This window comes from Anomaloglossus baeobatrachus, chromosome 3, assembly GCF_048569485.1.
Source record: "Anomaloglossus baeobatrachus isolate aAnoBae1 chromosome 3, aAnoBae1.hap1, whole genome shotgun sequence".
NCBI classification, from domain to species: Eukaryota; Metazoa; Chordata; class Amphibia; order Anura; family Aromobatidae; genus Anomaloglossus; species Anomaloglossus baeobatrachus.
Window position 1 is genome coordinate 417,498,073 of NC_134355.1, and position 26,324 is coordinate 417,524,396.

The 26,324-nt window shown below is 41.8% G+C and overlaps 1 protein-coding gene across 2 annotated transcripts in view; it reads left to right on the forward strand.

Annotated features, from left to right (window-relative positions):
• The window catches only part of CSMD1 (CUB and Sushi multiple domains 1), a 2,926,925-nt gene that overhangs the window by 2,805,651 nt on the left and 94,950 nt on the right, over nucleotides 1-26,324 (forward strand). For both annotated transcript variants that reach the window (XM_075340315.1, XM_075340314.1), the window contains exons 58-61: nucleotides 4,327-4,503; nucleotides 8,911-9,090; nucleotides 11,017-11,190; nucleotides 22,116-22,289. In XM_075340315.1, the coding sequence (XP_075196430.1) occupies nucleotides 4,327-4,503; nucleotides 8,911-9,090; nucleotides 11,017-11,190; nucleotides 22,116-22,289 (705 nt within the window). The remainder of the gene's footprint in view (nucleotides 1-4,326; nucleotides 4,504-8,910; nucleotides 9,091-11,016; nucleotides 11,191-22,115; nucleotides 22,290-26,324) is intronic.

The window sequence follows — 26,324 nt, forward strand, 5'->3', positions numbered from 1 at the left end:
TACTGCGTGGAGGACTGTGTGAAAGTTATAACTGGGTATCATAGTGTGTTGGAGTCATAAATATTTAGCCGGGGTAGTTGAGAGGAGTACAGTAAGGTGATCGTACTGTGTGTATGGAGGGAACTGTGGAGACATTCACTGTGGGAGTATCATAGTGTTTGTTGAGCACTTATATTGGCAATCTGTTTTATGGTTGCAATGAAAGGGGAATCTAGGGACTTCAATAGGAGGAAAATTATTTTGTAAGGGCTGTAACGTTTTGAGGTTTGTTCTTATGTGACCCTGCCAATTTTTTTTTTTTTTTGAAGGAGGGGGGGGCAGTTAGAACTTCTGCCATGAAGCCCCATGATTTCCATGTTTGCCTGTGACAGACAGGATGTGTGCATGTAGTGCAAAGTAGTTAAGGTTATGATGCTTGCATCGTAGATGATCTTCTGTACCTCCTCAGTGCTTCTCTGATTGGGACCAGTTAAACAATCCTGCACGTAAATCTTCAACATTCATCATTCTTACAAAGAAATATTTCTGCTGTACAGTGCTATACCACTGTTCTGTGAAAACCCTCTGATATAGTCTGAAACAATACTTCTAAAATGTATTATACTGACACGATACTTGCCACTGCATGTTGAGGCTTGGGCCTGACCACCAATGGTCAAATGCCATGACAAAATTAAAAACACTGTCTTGCAAACCCAAGAGAATATTAAAATAAACACAGAATGAGGCAATTATATTATTTAGTCAAATATGTCAAGAAATGACATATGGCATTTATCACTTTTGTCAAGCATATAACAAACATTTTAGAGGTACGTCAGATGTACCTCAAAGTCTCAAATATAGTTTACCAGACTTAAATATTAGTTAGAATAAAATACATTAATAGCATTATTTGAAATGGATTATGGCTTCTTATTACAGCCAAATAGTCATCTATCAGCCAAGATATTAAAATCAACTCATGGCTATGCAGCCCTTTACTTAGCAAGTGATTTATTCTGACCACCTTTTTTTTTATTGGACTAGCCGTTGCTCCTCCATGCATGAAGGGGCTTGTGTGTCCAGGACGTTTTCACGTTTGCTCTTTTTACCACATTTGTCAGTTGCCAACTATTACATATTAAGAAACCCTTCAAGGACTGTGTTTTTTTTAGGATGGTTTGACCCAGTCAATAATAATCACAAGTGACCCCTTTTTCAGTGACATTATTAAAAATTTCAGGGCAAAATTTGAACCTGCACCCTCCACACAAACAAACACCACAAACACAGACTCCAGTAGCTTTGATACTGTGTTAGCACCCCATAAATAAATACATAGTTTCATACTTTTTTAGGTTGAAGGTAGACATAAGTCCATCGTGTTCAACCTATAGCCTGACATGTCAATTCAGTGGAAAGCAAAAACAACTTAAGACAGACAATAATAGCCCAATATTAGGGAAAAAATTGGTTCTCAACTACAAAAACGGCAACCAGACTAGTTCCCTAGATTGACATCTCATCACAAAAGTTAGTGCTCTTAATCCATAAAATTATATTTTTGTAAGAAACAAAGCCAGGCCTTCATTGAACTTTAGTACTGAATCAAACATTAAAACACCATGTGGCAGAGAGTTCATAGTCTCACTGCTCTTACAGTAAAGAATTTCCGTCACTGAGTTACTGCCATCACTGTGAGTGAGAAACTTTGGGTGTTGCACTGACCGGAAGGGACCTCTGGAGTTACTTCTAGTCAGAACAGTGCTAGATCCAGAGTTTCTTACATGCAGTGACATCAGTGACTTAGTGACGTGACCACGTGTGAGAAACTACAGGTCTGGCACTGGCCGAAAGGGAAATAGAAATCCTTGTTTTGTGAATGAGGCTCCATAGGTTGAAGCATGGATTCGAGGGACATAATGGGACCACTGCACTATGGATTATGTCAGATTTTCTTTGCCTTTTTAAATAAATTGATGAATGAAAGATAATGTGGGGGAGGCTATTCTTCCTGTGTGTTTTTTTATCTTTAGACTTATTGAGTTAGAAATGGGGGTGACTGATAGATGCCTCTCCATTACCAACCTCTGGGCTTGAGGCTAGCTGAAAATTACAGCTGACATCAACCCCAAAAAATATTACCCCGATTGCACCAGGGCAATTGGAAACTACAGCGTGAGACACCAGAACTGGTGCAACTAATATATACAGCAATTGTGGGCTGCTAGTTTTAGGCTGGAAAGGGCCAAAAAAACAGGGAACTTCTCAGGCTGACAATATCAACCTCCAGCTTTTTGCTTTACCTTGGCTGGTTATCAAAAATGGGGAGGCCTCCAAGCCATTATTTTTAATTATTTATTTATAAATAAAGAATTTTAAAAAAAATGTCATTGAGTGCCCTCTATTTTTTTGATAACCAGCCAAGGTAAAGCATGAAGCTGTGAGCTCATATTATCAGGCTAGGAAGGTCCATGGATGGTTGCCAAAAAGGGGGAACTCAATTGGATTTTTTTTTAATCCTTTAAATTTTCACTTCCCAACAGCAATTTAGGAGTCAGAGATGCATCCAGGCATGTTCACTATGCTGTTGCAATTCACTTCAGCGATTTTACGGCCTCCTCAGTCCTCCTAGGGGATCTGACAAAAATGTGCTTGAGTTTCCCTTTGACTTCCATTATACTTCTTACTCAAATCAAGCCCATCCAAGCATCAGAGCCACTCGATTTGAATAATGAGCACCATGCAGTATTTATATGTTTTTCATATATGATGGGAGAGTATCGTCAAATTAACATTTACTGGGCAAAGGTTGCTGATGATATTTGAGACAAAACTAATCTACCATTAACCTTAATACTGGGTAAATTAGAAAATAACTCAAAATAGAAAAATTCTAAACTTCTAATTATTAGTCCTTCTTTTGGCCTAACTATTGCTTGTTAATTGGTTTTTGATTGACTGTCCATAGATAAAAACCTACATGAATATAGTGAAATCCACTAATCTACAGTATATGAAAAAATCTTTTATAAATGGATCCTGGCATAAGATTCATGCTGCAAGAGCCACAGGCTCATAAATCAGACATTGCTGTATTATTATTATGGCTTTGTATGGCTTACACTGAATATCCGAGAAAATACTTTGAAAAGTCAACCTGGGATTAGGCAACTGAGACAGGACACCTGTGACCTCTCGCCTTTCTGCTCCACTATAAAAATATAAAAAGAGACCTAACATTATGTTTTCTTTGAAACAAAGCATTTAAGAGTAAAACAAGCTGTGTATGGTAACAAAGAAATTGTCTGATTCAAGGTGTCCATGACTTGGGAATCATTTTGGTCAAATTTATAATATATTTTGATGTTTTTATTTCATATTTCTATTTTTTTAGGCGATGTTCCCATCATGTTTTTCCTTACATACAGTGGCTCTGTTGGGGCTTATATTCATTCACTAAGTCCTTTGAGGCTTATATTCGTACCTCCGCAAACTGGGATTCAAACATATATACGCTGAGGGCCATTGATAATAATGATGCAGATGAAATCAGTGTTCTGTGTCGTACATCAATTGAAGCCGTATATGCCTAGTTGAAGCTGGCAACAAGACATAGTCTACTACATCTTGGTGACTGCCTCCAATAGGCATTAACAGACTAAAATGATGTCCGACAAAGCACACATTAACTTTGTCTGTATCATTACTGTCAATGACATAGTCAGCGCATAAGCCAAAATCTCGTTTTGTGGTGTTCAGACGTAAGCCCTGACAAAGCCCCTGAACAAAGGGTAAAAAGCTGTTTGAATATAGCCTTGAGATAAAGAGCATTGGATTTACTGTACTATGCTATACTATGTTTTTACATGGCTATGCTTTAAATAATAAACATAGATGTCACATTGGTAGAGTGAACAATTCAATGGCCAGTTGTTTGTGTATTGTTATTTTGTTTCTTATATTGGATTTACTAATCTTAAAAAAATGTTGGAAAAACACAAATATACATTTCTTTTTACTGCATTATTATGCCAATCTGTCACTTCAATAAAATAACAGCTAACTACTAATAAAAGTTTACATTAAGACATTGAACTTTAGCCAACAATGACATCAGTAACACTGACATATATTGAGACATAACTAATATGATCAATATAAAATTCCATAAATATATCACTAGTATTGCACTACATAATGCATTTTGCAAAACTGCAATGACTGGTATGACAAATGTAAGCCTTCAAAGCTATCTCTGCTATTTAAAATCATTGTACTTGCTTTAATCCCACATGTCACTTCTGTGCAACGATGTTGATTTTAACTCCATCTTTCTGACAGCGGTATCCTGTGGAAATCCTGGAACTCCAGCCAATGGCATGATAATTTTCAGTGATGGGATACTTTTCTCCAGTTCTGTCATCTATGCCTGCTGGGAAGGTTACAAAACATCAGGGTTAACTACTCGACATTGCACTGCCAATGGAACCTGGACTGGAAGTGCTCCAGATTGCTCAGGTCAATAACCAAACGACTGTCACAACAGATCAGTAGAGTGTCAGATGTTTCTTCTATTTATGCATAGGATGACTATTGATTTCACTTCTCTCTTTTTTCAGTCAAATTTGCTTCTTAAAACTTATTTCAATATTTGCAAAGAAAAAAATTCCATATATATATATATATATATATATATATATATTCTATTTATATATATATATATATATATATATATATATATATATAAAAAATCTATTCAAAATCTATCTGATATCTATCTATTTTATCTATCTAATATCTATATATCTCTATCAATCTACTTTATCAATCTATTCTATATAATTATCTATATATTCTATCTCTTTAATATCTACCTATTTATCTACAGTGGGGAAAATAAGTATTGGATACACTGCCGATTTTGCAGGTTTTCCCACCTACAAGGAATGGAGAGGTCCATAATTTGTATCTTTAGTACATTTCTACTTGACAGACAGAATCCCACCCCCCAAAAAATCAAGAAAATCACATTGTATCGTTTCAAAATAATTAATTTGCATTTAGTTATATGAAATAAGTATTTTATCACCTACCGTATTTTTCGGGCTGTAAGACGCACCGGACCATAAGACGCACCCTGGTTTTAGAGGAGGAAAATAGGAAAATAAAATTTTAAGCAAAAAATGTGGTCATGACACACTGTTATGGGGCAAGAATCTGCTGCTGACACTGTTATGGGAGTAATGTCCCCAAATTCTCTACCAAGGTGCCGCATCCTGGTAATGATCCTCCTGCCTTGTATATACAGTATATGTCCCTCATCCTGCTATATACCGTCATCCTGAAATATGGCTGCATCCTGCTATATACTGGCATATGGCCGCATCCTGCTATATAACCCATCATGGCATATGGCCCCATCCTCCTATATACCCCCATCCTGCTGATATGCCCCCATCATGCTCATATACCCCCATCCTGCTCATAATATACCCCCATCCTGCTCATAATATACCCCCATCCTGCTCATATTCTCCTATCCTGGTCATATGCCCCCATCCTGCTCATATGCCCCCATCCTGCTGATATGCCCCCATCCTGCTCATATGCCCCCATCCTGCTGATATGCCCCCATCCTGCTGATATGCCCACATCCTGCTCATATGCCTCCATCCTGCTCATATGACCCAATCCTACTCATATGCCCCCATCCTGCTCATATGACCCCATCCTGCTCATATGACCCCATCCTGCTCATATGACCCCATCCTGCTCATAATATACCCCTATCCTGGTGTATGGCTGCATCCTGTGGCACATAAAAAAATAAACGTTCATACTCACCTCACCTTACCTCACTCCCTGCAGCATCGCTCCTCCTCCCGTCTGTGTCAGCGGCATCGTGATCATCTCCTGTGTCTGCGTGTGGACACGTGCGCACAGCGATGACGTCATCGCTGTGCGCGTGGCTAGTCTCCACCCAGCCGCCGGCACAGACACAGGAGATGATCGCAATGCAGCAGGGTAACGGGGACGGCTCCACTCAGCGGCGCTGCCACTGACACAGACGAGAGGTCGAGCGAGGCTGCAAGGGAACGGTGAGTACTGTACACTGATTCACTGCTCCCCGCACAGATGATGATGCACGAGGGGCAGTGAATAAAGCCACACATGATCACTCCAGGCCGTAGTTGCCAGGGGTGATCATGCGGGCTGGCTGTTTATCCTCCGCCAATCATCCCGCCCACCTGTCAGTGCCAGCTTCAGCGCTGAGGGATGATGGGCGGGGGATGGGTGTGCATCTTAAATGAGCGGGTCCACGTGGTCACGGCAGGTTGCTACAGCCTGCTCGTGCCCCCGATGACCCGCTCCACCGCAGCACCCACATTCCCTGCAGCCACACTCAGACTATAAGACGCACTTCCCACTTTCCCCCAACATTTGGGGGGGGAAAGTGTGTCTTATGGTCCAAAAAATACGGTACCAACCAGCAAGAATTCTGTCTCTCACAGATCTGTTATTTTTTCTTTAGGAAGCCATCCCACTCTGCACTCATTATCTGTATTAATTGCACCTGTTTGAACCCATTACCTGTATAAAATACACCTGTCCACACACTCAATCAATCACACTCCAACCTCTACACCATGGCTAAGACCAAAGACCTGTCTAAAGGACACCAAGGACAAAATTGTAGACTTGCACAAGCTGGGATTGGCAACAGGACAATAGTCAAGCAGCTTGTTGAGAAGACAACAACTGTTGGCACAATTATTAGAAAAAGGAAGAAACACAAGATGATTGTCAATCTTACTTAGTTTAGGGATTCATGCAAGATCTTACCTCATGAGGTAAGGATGATTTTGAGAAAAGTCAGGAATCAGACCAGAACTATATTGGAGAACCTGGTCAATGATTTGAAAAGAGCTGGGACCACAGTCTCAAAGATTATAGTTACCAACACAATATGCTGTCATATATTAAAATCCTGCAGGGCATGCAAGGTCACCCAACTCAAGCCAGCACATGTCCAAGCCCATTTAAAGTTCACTAATGACCATTTGGATGATCCAGAGGAGACATGGGAGAAGGTCATGTAATCAGTTGAGACCAAATAGAACTTTTTGGTGTCAACTCTATGCCCAATATTTGGAGGAAGAAGGATGAGTATAACATCAAGAACACCATCCTAACTATGAAGCATTGGGGGTAGAAACATACTTTGGGGTGCTTTTCTGCAAAGGGGAAAGGACAACTGCACCATTTTGATGGGGGAATTAAGATTTCGGCCAACAATCTGCCTCCCTCAGTAAAAGCATTGAAGATAGGTCATGGCTGGGTCTTCCAGCATGGCAATGACCCAAAACACACAACCAGGGCAACTAAGGAATTGCTCCGTAAGAATCATTTCAAGGTCTGGGAGTGGCCTAGCCAGTCTCCAGACCTGAACCCAATAGAAAATCTTTAGAGGGAGCTTAAACTTAATGTTGCTCGGCGATAGCTCCTAAACCTGAATGATCTGGAGAAGATTTTTTACAGTGTGTGCAAACTAAAGGGGGCTTTACACGCTGCGACATCGCTAATGCGGAGTCGTTGGGGTCACGGAATTTGTGACGCACATCCGGCCGCATTAGCGATGCCGTTGCGTGTGACACCGATAAGCGATTTTGCATCGTTGAAAAAATGTGCAAAATCGCTAATCGGAGACATGGGGGTCCATTCTTAAAAATCGTTACTGCAGCAGTAACGAAGTTGTTCCTCGTTCCTGCGGCAGCATACATCGCTGCGTGTGACGCCGCAGGAATGAGGAAGCTCTCCTTACCTGCCTCCCGGCTGCTATGCAGAAGGAAGGAGGTGGGCGGGATGTTACGTCCCGCTCATCTCCGCCCCTCCGCTGCTATTGGGCGGCGGTTCAGTGACGCTTCAGTGACGTCGCTGTGACGCCACACGGACCGCTCCCTTAGAAAGGAGGCGGTTCGCCGGTCAAAGCGACGTCGCCGGACAGGTAAGTATGTGTGACGGCTCTGGGCGATGTTGTGCGGCACGGGCAGCGATTTGCCCGTGTCGCGCAACAGATGGGGGCGGGTACCCACACTAGCGATATCGGGACCGATATCGCAGTGTGTAAAGTAGCCTTTAGTCAAGAACTACAGGAAAAGTCTGACCTCTCTAATTGCAAACAAAGGTTTCTGCACCAAATATTAAGTTGTGTTTTTCTATTGTATCAAATACTTAATTTATGCAATAAAGTGCAAAATTAATTATTTAAAACTCATACAATGTGATTTTCTAAATTCTTTTTTTGATTCAATCTAACACAGTTGAAGTGCACTTACGATAAAAATTACAGACCTCTTCATTTTTTGTAGGTGAGAAAACTTGCAAAATCAACAGAGTATCAAATACTTATTTTCCTCACTATATCTATCTATCTATCTATCTATCTATCTATCTATCTATCTATCTCTCTATCTCTCTATCCATCTAGTCAATGAATCTATTCTATCGCTATCTATCTATCTATCTGTCTGTCTGTCTATCAAGTCTATCAATCTATTCTATTTTATCTATCATCTGTCCTCTTTAATATATTAATAATTGCAATTAAGAGATTTATATACAGTCACAATTTTAGGGTCAAATATTTTTTTTTCGACATGCTTTTTACAGGTGTGAATGTACTTTGTTTTTTTGGGGTTTTTTTTACCAAATCCCTTCCACTGTCAGTATTTTGAGCTTTAAATTGATGCAGATTTGCTGTGCAGAATCCACAAGAGCAACTCGAATCAGGAATTAAGCTTTATTACAATCTTTAATAATATACAACACATACAATAACAACTTTTAGAACTTTCATTTCTACTCTACAAGTATCAGGAACATTGATAAAAAATGCAATTAAATTATCATCTGTCTTTATATTAGTGATTACATGTGAAAATCCAGGTTCCATTGCTAATGGTATTCAACTAGGAAAAGACTTCACATTTAACAAAACAGTCACCTACCACTGCAACCCTGGGTATGTGCGAAATCCACCCTCTGCCGCTCCAATGAAATGTGGAAAAGATGGCACCTGGAACCAGACAAAGCATACATGCCAAGGTTTGTAACTCATAAGAGCAGTAACAGTACCATATTTTTCAGACTATAAGACGCACCCTTGTTTTAGAGGAGGAAAATAGGAAAATAAAATTTTAAGCAAAAAATGTGGTCATGACACACTGTTATGGGGCGAGGATCTGCTGCTGACACTGTTATGGGGGTAATGTCCCCAAATTCTCTACTAAGGTACCCCAGCCTAGTAATGATCCTCCTGCCTTGTATATACAGTATATGTCCCTCATCCTAGTATAGCCCCCATCCTGCTATATACCGTCATCCTGGCATATGGCCGCATCCTTCTATATACTGGCATATGGCCGCATCCTGCTATATACCCCATCCTGGCATATGGCCCCATCCTGCTATATAACCCATCCTGGCATATGGCCCCATCCTGCTATATACCTCCATCCTTCTATATACCTCCATCCTGCTATATACCCCCATCTTGGTATATACCCCCATCCTACTCATATACCCCCATCCTGCTCATAATATACCCCCATCCTGCTATATACCCCCCATCCTGCTCATATACCCCCATCCTGCTCATAATATACACCCATCCTGCTATATGCCCTCATCCTGCTATACACCCCCATATTGGTATACGGCCCACATCCTGTGGCACATAAAAAAAAATAAACGATCATACTCACCTTACCTCACTCCCTGCAGTATCACTCATCCATCTGTGTCAGCAGCAGCGTTAGAGTGTGGAGCCGGCCACGATCCCTGCAGCATTGCTCGTCCTCCTGTATGTGCCGGCTGTGGCTGCGTGTGGACACGTGCGCACGGCGATGACGTCATCGCTGTACGCACCGCTAGTCTCCACACAGCCGCCGCTGGCACAGACAGGAGGACATTGCGGTGCTGCAGGGATTGTGGCCGGTGAGTTATGCTGATTCACTGCCCCCCGCTCTGATGATGATGCGCGGGGGGCAGTGAATATAGCTGCACATGATCACTCCAGGCTGTAGTTGCCATTGGTGATCATGCAGGCAGGCTGTTTAATATGCGCGCATTCCCCGCTCATAACCCCGCCCACCTGTCAGCGCCACCTTTAGCGCTGAGGGATGATGGGCGGGATGATGGGCGTGCATATTAAATGAGCAGGTCCACATGGTCACGGCAGGCTGCTACAGCCTGCTCGTGCTGCCGATGATCCGCTCCACTGCAGCACCCTCATTCCCTGCAGCCACATTCAGACTATAAGACGCACCTCCCACTTTCCCCCAACATTTGGGGGGGGGAAAGTGTGTCTTATAGTCCGAAAAATATGGTATCTATATAATACGTGAATATGTTATTTAATATTATGTTCTTATGGTAAAGTTTACATTTATGACCATTTTATGACGTAGTTTTAGATCTGCTTTTGTAAAGATTTTGGTGCAGCTGATAATTTACACCCTTAATAGGAATTTATTGATCATTGTTTTCGAAGTATAACTACTGTAATTCATAGGCTGTACTAGAGGATAACAAGGACAGGATGCAGACATTATTCATCTAATCTAAAGTGGGATTCTAGGGAGATATTATATTTACTGATGCTACATATTGTAAACTGATAAATGGCATCAAGGAAGTTTGCTCAGAATTACAACAAATTCTGTTGTGACTGTTACTATATATATATATGTATATATATATATATATATATATATATATATATATGTATATATATATATATATATCAAAAAAATAAAGGGTGCACTTAAACAGCAAAATGGTATTTTAGTGTTCCCTTTATTTTTCGAGCAGTATATATACTGTATATATACATATGTATATATATTTATACTGTGGGCCATCTATTACATAATACATAATAATACTAGATGTTTGGGATATACCGGGGAGAAAAAATATTGACAATCCAGGGTGAATCTTTTTAACTGCTTTTCTTGTCTCCAAAACCAGCAATACATTGTGGGCAACCACCACATGTCCCATATGGCAAGCTGGAGGGATCTGACTACAGCTGGGGCTCCAGTGTGAGTTACTCATGTGTGGAGGGCTACCAACTATCTAGTCCTACTGTTCTTTCATGTGAAGGAAAGGGAAGTTGGAGAGGAGAAATCCCTCAGTGTTTACGTAAGTCAAGTAATTTTTCATTTCAAATAGACTTTCTTATTAGTCTTTCAATTTATGGCCCAATAAAAGACATGATTAATTAATCAAAACATTTAATCTTATAGTCAGGACAGCGTAGACATGTAGAAAGGTTGGACAAGTTGGTCACTCTGCTGAACAGACATCACTGATGATTATTACAGTCACCAATTAACTAACATGTACTTAATTTTGCTTTTCAAAACCTTTACTTAATAAAACCATTGTGTGTTACTAAATTTATTACTGCTTCCTGAAACTAGAGCATAAAATATAGATAAAATGTCAGTTGCAAAGTTCAATTTGGCCAAAGCTCTGGTGCCGTTAGCAAAATTGTTGTGTGTGACTAAAAGGAGCGACGATCAACGATCGCAAAAACGTCAAAAATCGTTGATCGTTGACACGTCGCTCCTTATCATAAATATATCAAATATATATCATAATATCATTGGTGGTGCATGCCGCTGGTTGTTCGTCACTCCTGCGGCATCACACATCGCTATGTGTGACACCGCAGGAACGACGAACATCTCCTTACCTGCCTCCACCGGCAATGAGGAAGGAAGGAGGTGGGCGGCATGTTCCGGCCGCTCATCTCCGCCCCCTCTGTTATTGGGTGGCCGCTTAGTGATGCCGCTGTGACGCCGCACGAACCTCACCCTTAAAGGAGAGATTGTTCGGTGTCTCCAGCAATGTCGCTAAGCAGGTACGTGCGCGTGTGATGCCGCCGTAGCGATATTGTTCGCTACAGCAGCGATCACCCCCATGACGTAACACGGACGTGGGCGGATGCTATCGTGCACGACATGTCACAGCGTGTATAGCACCCTTTATGTTAAGGCTATTTAGTGCAGTTTTGATACAGTTATTAAGCATGGATGGACAAGAATGACAGTGTGTTTTTTCTTGCATATGGTTTCTAATCTTTATAATTTAATTGTAAGAGCTCTTGTTTTTCTGTAAGTTGGTAAATGTGTCATGCAGTAAAAATAAATGTATTATCCATAGTATGTTGCCTTACTGATTTATATCCAGTAAAAGCTGACGATTTTCATTTGTATGTCAGCCATATTCCATCCGTATGCAATCTGTGTGTCATCCATATTTTACATCTGTGTAGCATCCGACTGGGATCTGTTTTGGTGCATCAGTGATAGATAATGTTTACAAGTTCAAATACAGTTTCCTATGTTAATAATTGCAATGTATCCATAAAAATTGGATGCAATATGAATGATTGGTGTCCAATTTTTTTTTTGGGCACCTATACACTAGTTTTTTTTAATGCTCAGTTAGTGTTGAATCTCAAAACTCAGCAGGTTCTACAGTCCATGTGAAAATAGTTATCTGACCAGCTGTCATGACCTCTGCTGGCCCCTGTAGGGTTAAGTCTGGTGGGTGGGGTTTGCACTGCTGTGCCTCGCTCTGGGACTCACGCTGCTTTATCTTGGCATGATCTCTCCCGATGCTTCGCCAGTGATATCTCCTGTTTACAGCATGTGCTTCTGGTTGTGTGAGTTCTTTGATCTGCCCTGCTACCAGCTGTCCTTTTCCTAACCTCTGTTCCCTATGTTCTGTTTCACTCCCTTGTCCTCCCGACCCTGCTCCCATTCTCTGTTCTGGTCCCTGCCCCTCCATTTTTCTGACTGACCTCCTGGTCCTGGTGTAGACTCAGCTTGCTGATTCCTCGTTTGTCTGTTGGTCCTCTCGGCTTCCGCGTCCCCTGGTGGTAGCTTGTTAGAACGCATTGCCTGACTGTATATTCTGTCTGACATGTGCCCCCTTGTGGTAGGTTGTCAGAATGCGTAGCCTGGCAGTACACATAGCCTGACACCAGCCATGCTGAATAGCATGTCAGTGTGATTTTTATGTGCTGTGCAATTTAAACACGGACAACACTTGTACATATACTAAGCTATAGTTACAGTTACACTTAGAAAACAAAAATTGTTATTAAACAGTTTTTTGATTTTACAGAGGAACAGCTGTTTTATTAAAAAAATTGAGCCAAAACAATTGTGGAAAAACAATTTACCCTGCAAAAGCAAATACCCATTTAATAGGAAATGTAACATCCCCCAATGGCACTTGGCTACTAGGGTTCTCTGTTGCACAGGATATCTAACATATTCACCATCTCTATCTCTGTTGCATCATTGCTCTAACATATTTACCATCTCTAGCTTAAATAGCTTTTACCCTTTGAGACTGTGAATCAATTTTACCTGCCCTTCTTGCAAAGTAAAGTGGCTACTGGTGACAATAGAAAATAACATTCTCCTTATCCTGTCTGATTCTTCTCTACTTTTGCTAATGTTCTTGTCCCTACTGGTCTTAGGGCGACTTTGCACGTTGCGACATCGCAAGCCGATGCTGCGATGTCGCACGCGATAGTCCCCGCCCCCGTCGCAGGTACGATATCGTGTGATAGCTGGCGTAGCGAAAATTATCGCTACGCCAGCTTCACATGCACTCACCTGCCCTGCATCCGTCGCTCTGGCTGGCGACCCGCCTCCTTCCTATGGGGGCGGGTCGTGCGGCGTCATAGTGACGTCACACGGCAGACGGCCAATAGCAGCGGAGGGGCGGAGATGAGCAGGATGTAAACATCCCGCCCACCTCCTTCCTTCCGCATATCCTACGGAAGCCGCGGTGACGCCGGTAGGAGATGTTCCTCGCTCCTGCGACTTCACACACAGCGATGTGTGCTGCCGCAGGAGCGAGGAACAACATCGGACCGTCACGTCAGCGTAATTATGGATTACGCTGACGCTGCACCGATGATACGATTACGACGATTTTGAGCTCGTTAATCGTATCATCTAGGCTTTACACACTATGATGTCGCATGCGATGCCGGATGTGCGTCACTTTCAGTTTGACCCCACCGACATCGCACCTGCGATGTTGTAGTGTGCAAAGCCCGCCTTACTGGATAGACCATACAACTAAAAGCAAAATCCAAATATAAATCCTGGACTTCTGTATAGAGCAGTGGAAAGGCATTAACTTTGCAGCAGAACCAGTATCTGCTTATTTGTGCAAAGAGGAACAGCAGAAGTAATGCTGTTGCCTTACAAAATGACCTCTAAAAGGCTACTTTTATGCATTTCTGTGACCAAACTGTCAGAAGCAGACATAATGGAATTACGGCCAATGTACTGTACTGCTAACAGCTCAGCACTGCACAGTTTGATTTTCATTTGCTAGAGAACATTAAATTAGAAGGTTAGTTTCTAAGATGAGAGGAGGTGCACACTGAGCACATGTAACAGATGTGAAATAGTCTGGAGACACCATGATAAACATTATAATGCCATTCAGCATGAGTAGTTTGGTAGTGAGTTTGGGATACTTTGGGGAGGCTATATATTGACTCCTGTTAGACTAGGACCTGGGACCTCTCGGTGTTGGAGAATCCCAAACTTATGTGGTCAGAGAGGGGAAGGAGTTCCTGGATGGCATTGATCTCATTCACTGGCCCACATTTTACAAAGACCTAAGTCCAATTGTTAAACTCTAGGACATTTTGCATCAGTGAATTTATCATTGTCAAATAGCAGCAAAGATTTTCTAGGAGCTCACTGATGCCCTAATTCATATCTAGGAGGAGATCCCCTAGGACACCAACTGCTATCTCAAGAGCATGTCAAGGCATTGTCTACAGTGCAAACAGGGGCTCTTTAATTTGCTTTGATAAAATTCAAAATCTCATGGACGGAAGGCCTCCCATATGATGAGAGGTTAACAAAGTTGAGCCTGTTTAGCTTAGAGAATGGACATCTATTTATATGTATAAATACATATTTGGTCAATACAAAGGACTAGCACATTATTTATTCCTTCAAAAGACTATACTAAAGAAAAGGGGGAAAAAAAGGCAATTTTGGCAACTAAATAGGAAAGGGTTCTTTACAGTTACACCAGTCAGACTGTGGAATGCCCTGCTGCAAAAATTCGTTGTGGCAGACACTATAACAGCTTTAACCCCTTCAGCCCTGGGGCACTTTCCGTTTTTTGCGTTTTTGTTTTTTGCTCCCCTTCTTCCTAGAGCCGTAACTTTTTTATTTTTCCGTCAATCTTGCCATATGAGGGCTTGTTTTTTGCGGGACAAGTTGTACTTTTAAATAAAACCATAAGTTTTACCATATGATGTACTGGAAAACAGCAGAAAAATTCCAAATGCGGAAAAATTGCAAAAAAAGTGTGATGGCACAATAGTTTTTGGGATGTTTTATTCACGGTGTTCACTATATGGTAAAACTGATATGTGGGTATGATGCCTGATGTCTGTGCGAGTTTGTGGACATCAAACATGTATAGGTTTACTTGTATCTAAGGGGTTAAAAAAATTCACAATTTTGTCCAATAAAAGTGGCGCACGTTTTGTGCAATTTTCCGAAACACGTAGCGTTCTTATTTTTTGGTTTCTATGGCTCAGTGATGGCTTATTTTTTGCGTCCCAAGCTGACGTTTATAATGGTACCATTTTTGCGCAGATGCTACGTATTGATCGCCTGTTATTGCACTTTGCGTAAAACTTGCAGCGACCAAAAAACGTAATTTTGTCGTTTGGAATTTTTTTGCCACTACGCCGTTTACCAATAAGATTAATTGATTTTAAATTTTGATAGATCGGGCATTTCTGAACGCGGCGATACCAAATATGTGTATATTTATTTATTTTTTAACCCTTTAATTTTCAATGGGGGGAAAGGGGGGTGATTTGAACTTTTAGGTTTTTTGTTTTTTTTTATTTTTTAAAACTTTTTTTTTACTTTTTTTTAATTTTTTTTTAGTCCCCCTAGGGGGCTATAGCGATCAGCAATCCGATCGCTATTATCTATCTGCTGATCACAGCTATACAGCTGTAAACAGCAGATTCGGTCACTTTGTTTTTCCCTCTGCTCTCGGCCGAGGGAAAACGAAAGTGAAACATCATAGCTGCAGGCGTCATCACATGACCCTGTGCTACGATGGCAACCACCGATAGTCACGTGATAACGCACGTGACTTGTAGTGGGGGCGGCGGTAAGTAAAAAACATGGCCGCGCGCATTTAGATCTTGCTTCCAGACTTTGGCAGCAAGATTTAAGGGGTTAATGGCCGCGGGTGGAAGTGATTCCACCTGCGGCTAGCAGGCACACATGTCAGCTGTTGAAAACAGCTGATATGTGTGCCGACCGCCGCCGCCTGCCCGCGGCAGGGGGCGGGCCATAACGGGACACGCTCCATGACGGATATATCCGTCCATGGTCATGAAGGGGTTAAAAAAAGCTGGATCATTTCCTCAGTACACAAAACGTGGATTATAGATAATTTAGTGACAAAAAAGAGTGAAGAAAGGTTGAATTTGATGAACTTAGGTCTTTTTGCAACCTATGTAACTAATAGTGATGAGTGAACGTGCTCGGCACAGCTCAGTATTCAAGTAAGCAGTGGGGTGCTTAGGACACTTGATACTCGATTGACTATCCTAGTACTCGAGTGCCATGCTCGAGTCCCTACAACACATGTTTCATGGTTGATTTTCAGCCACTAAACATGCAGGGATTGCTTGCCAGGCATGGTAATGCTTTAGCCATGTTGGCTACTGGCAATCCTGTGATTGGCTTGTCATATAGCATGATCAAGTCCATACAAGACCGCATGATGTCATGGTCAGCGCACTGTACCCGTAAATAGTGTAGGGACAGTTCCTGCTGGAGAAGTAACAGTATCTTATGCTAGTGAAATATTAAACCAACAGTTCTTTTCAGGACTAATTCAAATAGATTAAAATAGATTCAATGCTATGCTAATAGAGCTCTTGGCTGTAATTAGTGTAGGATTCATTTCTGGAGTAGGTGGTGCTACCACATACAAACAAAAATCCTTTTCAGGGCTAATTTACATACATTCTATTCTCTAATAATAATGCACTTAGCTGGAATTAGTGTAGGGTTAGTTTCTAGAGTAGGGCTAGGGTGTTAAAGGCCTTTAGGTAGGGTTCATTGAGTTACTGTCATCGGTGCCGCCATGTACAAGCAAAAGTCTTTTAAGGGCCAATGTAAATAGATTCCATTCTCTAATAACTACCACTCTGAATCTGCAAGTAGTGTAGAGTTAGTTTCTTGATTAGAGATAGTGTAATAGAGGTATTTACGCAGGGGGTTCACTGAGGTGCAGTCCTTGGTGCTGCCACATATAAGCAAAAGTCATTTCAGGGCTAATTTACATACATTTTTGTCTCTAATAATACTGCTCTGAGACTGAAATTAGTGTAGGATTATCTTCTGGAAGAAACAAAGTGTATTACAGGTATTTAGGCAGTGTTCATTGCCTCTCCGTACGTTGCTACTGCCAAGTACAACTATAGGTTCTTTTCATGGCTAATTTAAATACATTGTAGTATCTAATAACACCATTCTTAGCTGTGCACCTAACTTAAAATGAATAAGAAGTGCCGTAAGGGATGTCCGCTGTTGGTGGTGCATGGAAGGCCATGACAGTGGGTCAGGGAAAGCTGGCCAAACACACTTGTCCTCTAGACATAAGTTTCTGTCTCACTGTTGATAAGTGAGATGGCCACCAGGTCCACCAAAGGCAGGGGAACACTATCAAAGGTCTGAGACAGTTTCATTAGACCCTCCCAGCACCCAGGCACTGATGTGCGAGTTACTGACATGGAGGGAAAAGTTTGTGAAGCTGGTGAAGTCTCTAGTCGACCATACCATCATCCTCCATTATTCCTATGTGCCCTAAAAGTATGGGGTATCCAACCTGGACACACGCATTAACTATCCCTCTATGCCTTGGAGGTGCTGGCCTGTCATGTCGCTAGCATTTTATCAGATCAGGTTTTTAGTGCCGCAAGGGCCATAGTAACTGATAGTTGCAACTGCCTGTCAACCTAAAATGCTGACCGGCTGACTATTATCAATATTATCAAAGTTAACAATGCCTGTATTGACCAAGACTTCTCAACGCCACTGGATGACAGCAACCAAACATAAAGTACATTGAAATGTTCCTTTCTTTGTGTTGCATTCCTATGTAGCCCTTCCCCCCACCAAAACAAGGATATAACATTCTTGTTTTCTTCCTTTTTTCCTCCTCATCGTCTTTTACCATATCAAAAGGGTCATGATGTGACCCTCTTTCTTAAATTTTCCAGGGTGTGTGTGATGTCCTACTACACAATTATTAGAGGCCTACCTCTAATAATCAGTTTTTTTCAACCCTTACAAATAATGCATAGGGTTTACTAGTCTAAAGGGTGCTTTACATGCTGCGACATCGCTAATGATATATCGTCGGGGTCATGTCGTTAGTGACACACATCCGGCGCCATTAGCGACATCGCAGCGTGTGACACCAAGGAGCGACGATCAACGAGTGAAAATCATTGCTCGTTGACACGTCGCTTCTTTTCAAAATATCGTTGCTGCTGCAGGTACGATGTTGTTCGTTATTCCTGCAGCAGCACACATCGCTATGTGTGACACCGCAGGAATGACGAGCATCTCCTTACCTGCGTCCACCGGCAATGAGGAAGGAAGGAGGTAGGCGTCATGTTCCGTCTGCTCATCTGCGCCCCTCCTCTGCTATTGGACGGCTGTCGTGTGACGTCGCTGTGACGCCGCACAAAACACCCCCTTAGAAAGGAGGTGGATCGACGGCCAGAGCGACGTCACAGGGAAGGTAAGTCCGTGTGACTGGTGTTAGCGATGTTGTGCGCCACGAGCAGCGATTTGCCCGTGACGCACAACCGACGGGGGCGAGTACACTCGCTAGCGATATCAATACCGATATCGCAGCGTGTAAAGTACCCTTAAGAGTTCAGCTCCTTATCAATGATAAAAAAATGTTTTCAGAGGCCCTCCTCTGTCTCTTCCAAGGTGTAACAGAGTGCCTCTATCTCATTATCTCAGCCCAATCTCAGAACCCTGCTCCTTCCAAATGAGTAAAAAAGGTTTTAAAAGTCTCTTCTAGAGTGTACTGCAAATTCACCTTTAAATGTTTCCAAGGCCAGGGTAGAAGTCCCACTGGTATCAAAATTCTCTTTCTGGACATGAGTCTCTTAGAAAATGGCCACAGATAGCGACTTGCCAAGCACTTCATGCAGGCATATGTGTGCCTCTTTCGGGTGTTTTTTGCCTCGTAAAGATATCTTACTAAGTACATAGGCTTTACCAGTTTGGGAGTTAAAATGTTTTTAAAATTCTACCAAAATTAAATCAGAGTACCCCATCTACATCTTTGGCTAGCTGTATTGTAATACACTCTAGTAATTTTGGCTAGGATTTGCACTGAGTACATAGCATTTGCCAGTTTCAGAGTCAGATTCTATATGTTTCAGAATTTAATGAGAGTCTCTCCTGTACTTGGTTTGCTGGCTATATTTCAGTACCTCTTTTTAATTTTTGGCAGCCATTGCACTTAGTGCATAGGCTTTACTAATATAGGAGTCCCACTCCTTAAGAAATGACAAAAAATGTTGCTTGAGACACTCCTCTATATTTCTTCCAAGAAGTATTTCAGTCCATCTTTCTAAGTTTTGGCATCCTTTGCACTTAGTGCATAGCCTTTATTAGTGTAGCAGTCCAACTAAATAACGATTTTAACACAATGTGTATGATGCCATCCAATATGCCTCATACAGAGTGTATTGGAGTCCCTCTTCCTTCTAATCTTTGTTAGTTTTTCCATTGTCTGCATAGATTTTGTGAGGTTCAGAGTCCCTCCTTCATAAACTAAATAGGATGTGTTTGACTATGTAACACACCTCATGCCAAGATAAGTGTCACGCAACGAGCGTGGCGAGAATGTTCAGACCAACCGAGGTCTGACACACAATGAAAAACACACCTAAAAACCAACACAGACAAGGCGGAAAACTGGGGATGCAATAAAAATGGTGGGCCTTAAGACAAGTGACAGGGTAGATGGACACCTCCTAACCTCACCTCGCCTGTCCGTACTCTCCTGGCCAGTCCCTATACCGTCTCCACAACTGTCGTGAAGTGGCACCCTGGGTCCCTGAGATACCCTATAGAGGCCCTGACTTGTAAGAAGTGGGTGAGGTTAACTAAACCCACCACTGCACTAAAGAGACAAGGGGGTAGGAGAGAAAAACAGGGAATAAAGAACCAAAATTGAGAGGATACAATTTCAGGAGAATCCACAGGAACTTCCTTCCACAAAGGTGGCTTTCGTACAAATGGTTTGTATAGTCAGAAAAGATTGCTGAGATACCTGGCTATTTAAGTACAAGGGGGTGTGTCTACAAATCAGGTGCAGCTGATCTCAACTGCAGCAGAGACTGCTGGAGAGGCTGCCAGCAGAAAACTAACATTAACCATTTAGGTACTGAAGGAAACAAAACCACATTTAAATGTGAATAACCTGATAGAGATGAGCGGCTGTTACTAGTTTCCAAAACAGGGAGACGACAATGACAATAAGGTAGTAAAATATTAAAATTACTTTTACCAGTGACCACCAGTGGGTGTAGTTTAATTTTATGTCATTTACTGTAGTCATAGGAATACAGGGAGTGATGTTCACATGTTGCATTTTTGCAGCGTTTTATTTTCAGCATTTCTACAGTAACAGCAAAAGCTAGGAGATTTCATAAATATAACGCACACAATTGCTATTTTTTTAAGAGTGAAATGGAAAACTGCTGCGCTTTTGAAAGAAGCTGTGTGTCAATTTGAAATTGCTAAAACACAGTAAAAACGTTACATGTGAACATAACCCAAGAATTGAAGAAGTGGAAAAGTCATTATACAGGAAAGAGTGTTTCTTAACATTTTTTCTAGGGGAATCCATTTTAGCTTCTATTTCGTGTGTTTAATTGTCAATCGTTAAAAGTGTGGGAGTCAGAGATGCATCCAGGTGTCTTCCACATGTTGTTTCATTTTATTTTAGTGGTGTTTCTATCCATTTCAGTGATTTTCAGGCCCCTCCCAGACCTACTGTTAGGGTCTAACTGAAAAATGCTTGAGTTTCCCATTGACTTCCATTGGGCTCATTACTCGAGACAAGCACTCAAGCAATACAATATGCTCAACTCAATTAAGGGGCACTTTGCACACTACGACATTGCAGGTGCGATGTTGGAGGGGTCATGTCGAAAGTGATGCACTTCAGGCGTCGCACTCGACATCGTAGTGTGTAAATCCTAGATGATACGATTAACGAGCGCAAAATCGTTGTAATCGTATCATCGGTGTAGTGTCTGGGAATTCCATAATTATGCGACTGCGACAGGTACGATGTTGTTCCTCGTTCCTGCGGCAGCACACATCGCTGTGTGTGAAGCCGCAGGAGCGAGGAACATCTCCTACCTGCGTCCTGCAGCTCACGCTGGCTATGTGGAATGACAGAGGTGGGCGGGATGTTTACGTCCCGCTCATCTCCGCCCCTCCGCTTCTATTGGCTGGCTGCCGTGTGACGTCGCTATGACGCCGCATGACCCGCCCCCTTAATAAGGAGGCGGGTCACCGGCCAGATCGACGTCGCAAGGCAGGTGAGTCCCTGTGAAGCTGCCGTAGCGATAATGTTCGCTAAGGCTGCTATCACAAGATATCGCTGCTGCGACGGGCGCGGGAACTATCGTGCTTGGCATCGCAAGCATCGGCTTGCGATGTCGTTGTGTGCAAAGTGCCCCTAACGAACGCCAGCATATTTTAGTGCTTGCCTATAGCTAGTAACTATGTAACTGAGTGATGCTGCATTTTTTCTTTATATACTGTATATTTTCTTTATATATATTTTTTTCACCATGAAGGCTTACATTTTTAAGACCAACAAATGTAGAGGAAATGTATCCAATACTTTTTTGCTGTAGTCAAATTGCTCTAATATAGTATTAGAATATTATGATTGTCTAATATAACAATACCATTACTTCATTTCAGCTGTGTTTTGTGGAGATCCAGGAGCACCAGCTGAGGGAAGACTTATTGGTAGAAGTTTTACATATAAATCAGAAGTTTCCTATCAGTGTAGACCACCGTTTCTTTTAGTTGGGTCATCTAGAAGAATTTGCCAGATTGATGGGACATGGAGTGGTATTCAACCAACTTGTATTGGTACGTGCAACTTCTATTAAAATAATACAATTATTGTATATTTATCCATTTTCACATCCAACTTAAATACAGGTATTGTTTTTCTACAGTGACTATATCAACACAATGAAAATGTTTGTTCAAACAGTTTTTATATTGTTCTATATACAATGTCCGTTAACAATTGAAGACAATCTCTGGGGAAATTCCAAACCTGTATAACTGTTAGGAAAAGTAATCACTGGTGAAAGAATACTGACAAATCTAAAATAAAAAAAGCTATCTAAAATTAAAATCTGTTAAGTTTAGAGGGGGATATGGAGACACAAGAGTCACTGGGTTCTCTTGTCCGGTGGCTTGGCTGTCTTTTTGAAAACTGCATGGACCAGTGCTCATCCGACTGAATGCTTGTTCTCCTTTCCTGTGGGCAAAACACTACTTAGACAACACAGGGTGTAAACCATACATTGTTAAGACTTTATTGGTTCACCAAACGGCAAAAACATAATGTACAGCAAAACACAAGATGGTACAAGCAACTGAGTCTCACCCTCCCATTGGCCCACAAGGGATTAGAGTCTTCATAAATTCAGACTTCCAGGCCAACTATCCTAGTCCAGCAGCACCCTGCCTTTGGTGGGCACCCACTGAGAAGAGATAATGGCAAGCTTAGGAAGCAGTTCTTTGATTCTCCAGCTGGAGCCAAAGTTCCTTAGCCTGGGGCATGAAGAGTCTTTCTCTTGGTGCAGCTCTGTGATTCCTCAGCTTGATCTAAATTTCCTCGGCTGGCGTCATGAAGAATAATACACTGGTGACAGAAAAAAGGCTTTTTTATAACACTCAGTTGTCTTATAGGATTGGTGGAGATGGCTGCTGTCTCATTGGTCGCAAGTTTATTCCAACAGCATAATTTTCCTCTGAACTATGCAGTCAGAGGGGCTGAGGCAATACACATTTATAAACAAAAAAGGGTCCAGTTAGTCTTGGAAGAGACACTGGTTATATTCTCTTGATTTAACAAACAATAGGACACATACATCTGGCCTAATTAAGAACAGTTCACCCTAATATAAGGGGTACTTTGCACGTTGCAACATCGCTACTGTGATATCGTCGGGGTCAAATTGAAAGTGATGCACATCCGGGGCCGGTAACGACGTCACAACATGTAAAGCCTAGATGTGCCGATAAACGATCACAAAAGCGTCGTAAATCGGTGATCTGTGTAGTGTCGGACATTTCCATAATGTCGCACAAATAGGAAATAGGATGTTGTTCCTCGTTCCTGCGGAAGCACACATCGCTGTGTGTGAAGCCGCAGGAGCGAGGAACATCTCCTTACCTGCGTCCACCGGCTATGCGGCTCTGCCCCTCCGCTTCTATTGGCCGCCTGCCATGTGACGTTGCTGTGACGCCTCACAACCCGCCCCCTTAGGAAGGAGGCGGGTCGCCGTTCAGAGCGTCGTCGCAGGGCAGGTATGTGGGTGTGAAGCTGCCGCAGCGATAATGTTCGCTACGGCAGCTATAACAAGATATCGCATGTGCGACGGGGGCGGGTACTATCGCGCTCGGCATTGCTATTATTGGCTAGTAATGTTGCAGCGTGCAAAGTACCCCTTAGTGGCCAAACGTTGTACAGTCACAGGGGACACTTTGTGTCTTACAGAAGAATTCTGGAGAAGTCAATAATTTTTTTTGTACATTTACTTTGTGCAAAAACGTCTACCTTTTTAATTGAACTTAACTCCGGAGTCTGGCAAGTTTATATTAAAGCACAAACCAGCATATTGCTTCTGTCGATTTTAAAATGCATGCACCATTTAATAAAATAGTCCCATTTTATCGTAGTAAAAAAAAATTAAGACTGGATAAAAAAACTTTGGTAACAAAGGGAATTTGTCAGAAGGAATTTTTACCTATCACTAGAGTAATAGAAGAATCCAAAGTTGTGTATACATTAGCTGCAAGTACTTTTGGGTCAAGTCACAGCACTTCCAGCTCTCACTCCTTATTTCCTGTTGCATAACTATATCTTTTGCTTGATTGACTATTTGGTACAGAGATTACTGCACATGCACTGATGGAGTTTGTGCACAGTCTCAAGGAGAGATGGCAAATGACAGAGGTGGGACTGATCTGTAAACCAAATACAGTAGGCAGGCAATCACCATGGAATAAGAAATGAGGGCTTAAGAGCTAGAAGTGCTTTACTTGTGGGTAATTAGCTTATAACGTCAATGCCAAATTTCCCAGCAACAGCAGGGTGCATTTCTAGAAAAAATATCAATTTACTAAGGATAAGAAAACTTATACTGCCATACTTTTAGTTTTTTTTGTAGCAATTTCTCCAGACAGGTTTCCATATTGCTTGCAAAATTGGTCAGCAAGTAGGCCTAGCATTTTTATGTTAATGTAATTACTAATGTAATTAAAAAGATGAATAGCTATTTAGGGACCTTGTTTTATTTACAATACCATCCATCTAAAAAAACATTTTCTTTGAAAATTGTGGGGACTGTTACAAGGATGTTTCACAACATGATGCAGTTGAGACTATGGTTATTGTAATATATACTCCCTATGTATTTGTCACTGTATGTCGTAAATAATTGTCACATTGTTGAAGAATAATGAAAACTGACATAAGTATTAAGTCCAAATCTTCAGGAGGAAAAGTGAAACATTATTTAAGTTTGACATGTTGATGTTAAAGAAGTGGATATAAAGGGGTACTCCAGGGAAATATTTTTTTACTACCCATATCTTCATACACTTTAACAATAATATCCATAGTGTTGTTCCTCACCCTCATACTAAGTGTAATTCAGTGTGATGCTGAAGTTGCTCCTATTGCTCCCTCTCCCCTCTGGGATGTTACATCACACATCAGGAGATATGGCCAGCTCCTCAGTGTTGGTAACAGTCAGCCATCTGACAATGTCTGTTTCCTTGTATACTGAGAACAGAAGACCTTGCTATGCCTCCACAAAAACCCTGTTCATGGACAGCATGGAAACATATTATCAGGGGGCTGGCCATTACCAACATCATGGAGCAAGCCATGCCACCAGATGTGTGATGTAACGTCCCAGAGAGGAGGAGGAGCAGTAGGAGCAGCTTTAGCGTCACACTGAAGTACAGATAGTTTGAGGATGAGGAACCGTACTATAGATCTCATCTTAATAGTTCATAAGGGCAGAGTCATTAGACCTTTTTTTTACCCACCCCGGGAGTACCCTTTTAATATAATTAACATTTATTTGTCAAAATAAAATACTTCTCTTATTTCTGTTTGCATCCCACATATACTGTATATAGGTAGAGGGGCTGCAGATTTAGTATTTAATGTTTAAAGGTCACCAGATTTGTCCCCTATCAACTGAGGCTGCTACCAGTAAGCTCTTACATACAGCATTCTGGAATATTGTATGTGTCCAAGCTGATCAGTGTAACATTAAAAACAGCTTTTACTATACTCACCTGTGGGGCTGTCAGGTCCGATGGACATCACTGGTCTCGGTCTGGTACCCGCTAACATTTGCCGTCTTCCTTTCCCTGCTCTGTGTGAATGATGCATCCTAAGTCATCTACAGAGAGTACTCTATTGAACTTCTGTGCAGGTGCACTTCTTTCTGCTCTGCTGCGAGCATAGCAAAGTACTATAAAGCACAGGCATGGGAAAAGGTCAATGAATGTCCATGCATGTGCATAACAGTACTTTGATCTGCCCTCAGCAGGGCAGAGAGAAGTGCATGGGTGCATGAGCGCAATGGAGGACACTATGTGGATGACATAGGGTGCGTCATCCACATGAAGCAGGGAAGGAGAGCAGCAATTGCATGAAGATAGAAGGCATCAAAGTGAGACTAGTGACACCCATCAGATCCGACTGCCCCGCAGGTGAGTATAATAAAAAGCTGTTTTTATGTTATGCAGATTGGCTTGGGCTTGAGCTTACTGGTGGTGGCAGCAGTTTATATAAGACAAATTTGGAGACACGTTCCCCTTAGAGCAACATTTTGATTTCCATATTGTGGTTGTTTCACCACCCAACAT